The sequence below is a fragment of the Lipotes vexillifer genome, unplaced genomic scaffold, assembly GCF_000442215.2.
Source record: "Lipotes vexillifer unplaced genomic scaffold, Lipotes_vexillifer_v1.1 scaffold67, whole genome shotgun sequence".
Taxonomy (NCBI): Eukaryota; Metazoa; Chordata; class Mammalia; order Artiodactyla; family Lipotidae; genus Lipotes; species Lipotes vexillifer.
The window spans coordinates 244530-250993 of record NW_006797638.1 but is presented as its reverse complement, the minus strand read 5'-3'; the positions used below and the strand labels follow the sequence as shown (position 1 = coordinate 250993).

At 49.5% G+C, this 6464-nt stretch overlaps 1 protein-coding gene across 2 annotated transcripts in view; it reads right to left on the bottom strand.

Moving 5' to 3' along the window:
• Positions 1-3613, bottom strand: part of MCTP1 (multiple C2 and transmembrane domain containing 1) — a 539870-nt gene extending 536257 nt beyond the window's left edge. The window contains exons 1-2 of one of the 2 annotated variants that reach the window (XM_007469753.1): positions 2894-3613; positions 1884-1886 (exon numbers count right to left, since the gene is read on the bottom strand). In XM_007469753.1, coding sequence (XP_007469815.1) covers positions 1884-1886; positions 2894-3613 — 723 coding nt within the window. The remainder of the gene's footprint in view (positions 1-1883; positions 1887-2893) is intronic. The other variant, XM_007469754.1, reaches the window with a different exon arrangement.
• Positions 3614-6464: the final 2851 nt, after the last annotated feature.

Sequence of the window (6464 nt, the reverse complement as noted above, 5' to 3'; positions counted from 1 at the left end):
TTTCCCTAGCAGTCCAAAATGATTTTTTTGTTTTTGCTTAATATCTCCACTCAGTGTCAGTGTATGTGCCCATATGTTGTTGTGTCCTCATGCTCGGCTGGGCAGTGGAGAGGTGGGGAGTGTGTTGGAGAACATGGCTGATGCCAGGATCAAGCAGAGAACAAGAGAAAATGTGAGCAATTTGCCTCATTTTGCAATGAATTTTCTTTCTTCCTTGAGAGAAAGTGCTTTTTATCTAGGCGATCTGAAGATGGATTTGTTTTTAGCATCTTTTCTTTTTATGTGTTCCCATCTGTGCTTATGAACTGTGAATAAAACTGAAATCGGCATGTGCTACGAGCTTCCTCCCCATGCCCAAATATCTTCAGCAATGAGGTGTTAGGAGAGCAAGGAAAGATCTCTGAGACATGCAGGAAGCTCGGAAGGGTACTGCCGAGTTACACCTACTCCTGGACACCTTAGAGAGTCCTCTTCCAGTTCCAGATTCCAACTTCATTTCTTTCTTCTTTCCATTCAGAGAGGTAAGCCAGACTCCTTGAGTTGGGCAAAGAGGCATTTAGAGGACTGAGGAATCCTCTGTTGTGCCGTAGTGACAAAGAGCTGCTGAAAACTGGATTTGTGACTCGTAACGGAGAAAACTGTCCACTTCTCAGGGCACAAGCCTTCCTGAGCAGCAGATGCAGGGAATCAACAATAAAGCATCAGGGCTTATTTTCCTGCCTACACTCCACTTTTCACCTACTCTTGGAAAGATATTTTAGCTTTTGTATTCCTCCTATGACTTCATTGAAACGCTGGTTCTTTATAATGAAAAGATTCTTTAGAACTACAGACAGTATGATCAATAATGTCATTTGTAAATGTGATATAAAAGATATGCAACAATGCATTACAGAGAACAAAGAACAAATTAATTCAGCTAATCCATCACAACTGATTCTAGGAATCCAGAATGTATGTAAACTTGCAAGTATTAATCAATAGGACTGAAGTTATCTCAGAGACATAAAAAGTTCTAAAAGTTGTCAAACGTAGCTGTAGCGATGGAAAAACATTGTGGAGAATGACAAAAACTCTCTCTGTCATATATTAACCATGTGACCTTGGAAAGATTATTTAATTTCTCTGAGCAGTGAGTTCCGAATGCATAAAATAGCAACAAGAACTTCTATCATGTAGGGCATCTATGAGGATTAAATCTTGGAAGTGCCCAACATATAGTGAAGGCACACACAATAATGTTTGTTTGGTATCCTCTCAAAAAAGGTTTTTTGGTCTTTTGTATACAAAATTTATATTTACATAGCAGTTTTTCAAATAAAGATTGATAGTGTCTGAAAACGTTTGGGTAAAAATGAATATAAAGATTAATTCTGAATTCTCTGCTTCCACGGTGAAAATATCTTGGTTCAGTGAACTGCAAAGTTATTTAGTAAGTTAACATTTGCAGCAATACGATCTCTGCCTTCCAAACTAATTCAATTCTTACTTTTAACATTCTTGATCATAAAAGTTAATAAAAACAAATGTAAACAAGTACCCCAGCTCTAAAATTCTTATACATTAGGATTAGGTACACACTCAAATATAAATATTTTTAAAATACATAGTATTCATCTACACTGAATCTGAAGAATCTTTTTAAAACCACTTTTTACCTCATTCTGGAACCAGAAACAGGAGTTCTAGTCAATTCTCTCTCAAGATAAAAGCAAAGATAGGTTTATTTAGGCTTTCTGTCAGTATTATTTCTGCCTACTCTTCTGAGAATAACTGTAAACTTTTTCTAAACCATCAGGTGTTTTCTAGAGCATTAGTAACATCAGGTTACTGCAAGCAATTGTGTTTATTAAACAACAAAACATACTAGTGTTCTGCTTTACTTTCTGTAATTACACTAATAAATTAGCCAGTAAACTATAAACATTTTCAACTGAAATCCCATCTATTCCCATATCTTACCCCTCAACGCATGGCCTCATGGTTTTTGTGATCCAACTTTTAATCTAATTAAAGTTTTAATGTATATGTCATTAACCTAACAATTAAGCAGTCAAAATAATTAGAATTTAAACAAAGTAAGATGTATTGGCAGAAAAGAGTTCTTTAGGTCTCTGGCAGAATGGAACTTTCAAAATATTTGCTAGCATTAACACGATTTGATAAAAATGTACAAAAGGAGAACGTCGCCTCTACAAAACCGAGGGAGTAAAAGCTGCCGCTCAGTGGAACGCTTTACAGATCTTCCAGGTACATTTTTACTTGACTCTTGCCTGACCAGAGGGTCAACATCACGTCTACAGCAGAATACTTTAAACGCAACTACTTCGGATGACTATCAAAACAAAAAAGGCCATAGGAACATCGGCTTAACTCGGAAGCGACGCTCACGCTATTTGTTAAGCAGCGATCCACTCGCAGCAGAAAGTTTTGAACAGACTTCTGCCTAAAGGGTTTCCCCAAGACATGACCTCACGTTTGCCATTAATTCACCTCCTCGCATTTCTAATTTTCCCTGCAAGTTGTTGGGTTTGCTTGTTTTTCTTTTGACAAGATGAGACTTAGCTGGACAGTCCTTTTAGGAGATCTCCAAAAAGTACCCATTTGGTGTCTAACTTTATTCCTCTCCTATTTGGCTACAATTAATACTTCCACTTTCATGGGCAACTGGGAAAGCTACTCAAACAGCTTCTAGCAGTAGGTATTATTTCTGTCAAAAGTAAAGTCAGAGCTCAAGTCAGTACTCTACTAAGCAGGAGCGGGACGTTTTCTTTCCACTGCTTGAACTTGGTAGCATCCCTACCCCGCCAGCAACTCCCGGGGTCTCGATCGCCCACAGCTGGAGGCGTGGCCCCGCGCACCTAGGCTCGGGCCGCGCCCACCTGTCACTCACCCGGCTGCTGCCGCGCTCCTCGCCCTTCGCGGTTCGCGGCTCTGCTCGGCTCCGTACTGGCTCAGCTCGAGGCGGCGGCGGCGGCTCCAGCAGCTGCTCCAAGCAGGTGGTGCCCGGCAGGGAAGAACTCTTCTGATGGCACAAGTGCGCCACAGTGCCCCGACGCCGTGCACCCTCATCTCGGGCGCGGTTCCCCCTCGGGGGCGGCTGGGGTGAGGAGGACAGGGAGGATGAGGCAGAGGATGAAGAGCAAGCTGAGTCCGGAGAGCGTCCGCCAGGAGGCGTCACTCCGGCTGCTCCGGCGGCTGCCACCGGGCTCCTTCCCGCGGGGAGCAAATGCTCGCGGATCCGGCGGCGCAGCGTGGACCCCTGCTCCGCTCTGCCCGCACCCTCGGGCTCGAGAGGCTCCGGCGAGGAGCAGCACAGGTTGGGCTGGGAGGAGGAAAAGACGCGGTCCAGCACTTGCTTCCGTTTCTTGAAGCCGCTCCACCTGCTGCCCGCGCCACCCAAGCCGGCCAGTGCGTCCCGCCTACCCCGCTGGGGTGGTGGGGAGGGCGACGGGGTGTCCGCAGTGCGGCGCTCGGGGACCCCCGCGCGCCCGCCCCAGCCGCCCTTGCTCTTGCCCACCCCTAGCTGCAGGTTCTTCCAGAGCCGGGCCTGGAAGGAAGAGGACGCCGCCGCGGGCTCGGGCGAGCCCGCCGCGGCAGCCGGGGGCTCCATCCTCCACCCCCTGCTCCTCCGCTCCCCTCCTCCTTCTTCTCCGCCCGCTCCGGCTGCGCCTCCTCCCGGAGCCCCGCGGTGGCAGCGACGACGGCGGACGCAGCAGCAGAAGCCGGGAGTGACCGGCGGCTTCAGGCCAGAGCGGGGAAAAGACGCCGCCGCCGCCGAGGCTCTCCGGCCGCGGGACTCAGGCGCGGCCTCGTCCTCCCGCACCCGCGGGGGTGGGCTGGCGCTGTAGCCAAATCTCGGCCGCTGCAAAGTTTCTAGCTCCGCGCTCCGCGGCTCCAGTCCACTGGAGTCCCCCAGGCCGCGCCCTGGCCCCCTCTCCGCTCTGGCTCCGGGCTCGGGACGCTACACGCACCGGGCGTGCGTTTCCAGCTGCGCCTGGGACCGCACCCGACGCCCTCCGGGCAGCACCTGTCAGCGGCGGCGAGGGTGGCTGCCTCCGAACTGGGCGCGCGTGCGACTCACACAACAGGGAGGATCGGGCTGAAGACACTCGGCGCGCCCCGGGACCATCCTCCAGCTCCTGGGTGGGAGGACGCGCAGGCGAGAGCCGGGTGGAGCTGGTTAGGGACCAGAGCCAGGCTGCGCCCCAGGATCCGGCCACAGTTACCCATGCAGCTAGCTCCGGGCCGGCCGCTAGACTCGCCCTCTGGCAATCATCCTGGGTCCGACGAAGTGAGCTCGAGTGGAGATTATGCGCCTTCAGTGGGTCCTGCGAAGCGCCCAGTGTCCACACCAAGAGGTGAAGCTGACCGAGTTCTGAGGCTGAACGCCGCTGCCCACACCCCGCTGCCCGGCCTGGGCCCAAGACCAGAGTTCGATTTCTTCTGCCTTGACTTCATCCTGATCCGCCCCTCCCTGCTCTTTGCTTGTGCCGTTAGTTTCTCTTGTGATCCGGGTCTAGAGGTTTCCTGAGTCTGACAATAAAGCCAGCCCTCAAGTTGCAGGGAGTTGACCGTGTCCGAAGACATGGAGGATGCGCACCGCCTCTGACCCCGTTCCAAACGCAGAGTACCTTGTTCTTTTCACTCAAGTGCATTTTCCTTTGGTTACGTGCAAAGCAAATGGGAAAGGCTCATTCAGACTTCGTTTCTCCCGAAATCTGCTGCTCCCAGGGTCTTCTGATTCTACTGAGAGCCTCTTGAATGGCAGGTGACACAATGCCCCTTCTCAACTCCACTGCCTTCCACACCCCAAAATGTGGAAAACTCAGAAGAGCTTTGGCACCATATTGTCTAATTCCAATCTCATCCAGCTGGCAGTATGCCCTGGATATGTTACCAACCTCTTTAACCTTTTTATTCTTCTATTTATCCTTTATAACAAATACTTAACAAATATTTATTGAGCACCTACTATGTGTAATCATTTATTTGTGTCGGGCCATATGATAGGCTCTGAGGATGTAGCTGTGAGCAAGGCGGAGAGGGCCCCACCCTCATGGAGCCCATGTTCCAGTGGGAGAATCAAACAGAATTTCTAATGGTGAAATGTCCCACGGAGAAAATAAAAGAGGAGATCCCACAGAGCGGCTGTGGAGGTGGGGTTGCCAGGTAGATTGCAGGACAGCCAATTAAATTTGAGTTTCAAATAAACAAGGAATGAATAATGTTTGAGTATATGTATGTCCCAAACATTGCACAAGACATACCAAAATACTCTTTGTTGTTTATCTGAAATTCAGATTTTACTGAGTGTTTTGTATTTTTTTTTTTTTTTTTTTTTTGCGGTACGCGGGCCTCTCACCGTTGCGGCCTCTCCCGTTGCGGAGCACAGGCTCCGGACGCGCAGGCTCAGCGGCCATGGCTCACGGGCCCACCCGCTCCACGGCATGCGGGATCTTCCCGGACCGGGGCACGAACCCATGTCCCCTGCATCGGCAGGCGGACTCTCAACCACTGCGCCACCAGGGAAGCCCCTGTTTTGTATTTTTATTTGCTATACCTGACAACCCCATACAGAAGGTTTTTTGGTTTTTTTTTTTAACATCATGTGTATGGGAGAGTCTCTCTGCGAAGCTAAAATTTAAGTTGAGACTTAATGAGGACAAAACAGCCATTGAAGGATCTGATTACAGCATTCCAGGCAGAAGGAACAGCAGGTACAAAGGCCCCAAGGCAGGAAGCAGCTTGGCTGGGCATGTTCACGGACAGACAGAACCACTCCGAATAATGTAGAGAAAGTAGAGTTGGAAAGAGATGGAAGGGAAGAAGTGAGCAGGGTCCTTGTGGGATGGCTCCTATAGCCATAGTAAGAGCTTGGGTCTCCTGTAAGTGAAATGGGGAGCCATTTGGAGGGGGGTTTGGGGGGGTTTTTTGTTTTTTTTGCGGTACGCGGGCCTCTCACTGTTGTGGCCTCTCCCGTTGCGGAGCACAGGCTCCGGACACGCAGGCTCAGCGGCCACGGCTCATGGGCCCCGCCACTCCACGGCATGTGGGATCTTCCCCGACCGGGGCACGAACCCGTGTCCCCTGCATCGGCAGGCGGACCCTCAACCACTGCGCCACCAGGGAAGCCCTGGAGGGTTTTTAAGCGTGAGGGTGATGCGATATGACTCAGTAATACCTACCTCACAGGGCTGTTTTAAGGATTAAGTGAAAAAGGACTTCACTCAGTGCCCGAGGCTTTTCCACACTAGAGAGTCACACTGAAAATACCACAACCATTAAAAATTACCTCAATATAGAGCTACTCTGATAGCCCAGAAAAGAAACTGTCACATCCAGAAGTCTTCTCTGCAGCATAGGAAAAATATTTTGTTACTAGTTTTTCTAGGATGTCATAAATGAAAGCACAGAGAAGATAAGTAAAGAGTTAAATGATTACTATAGCAAATTGAGAAGAA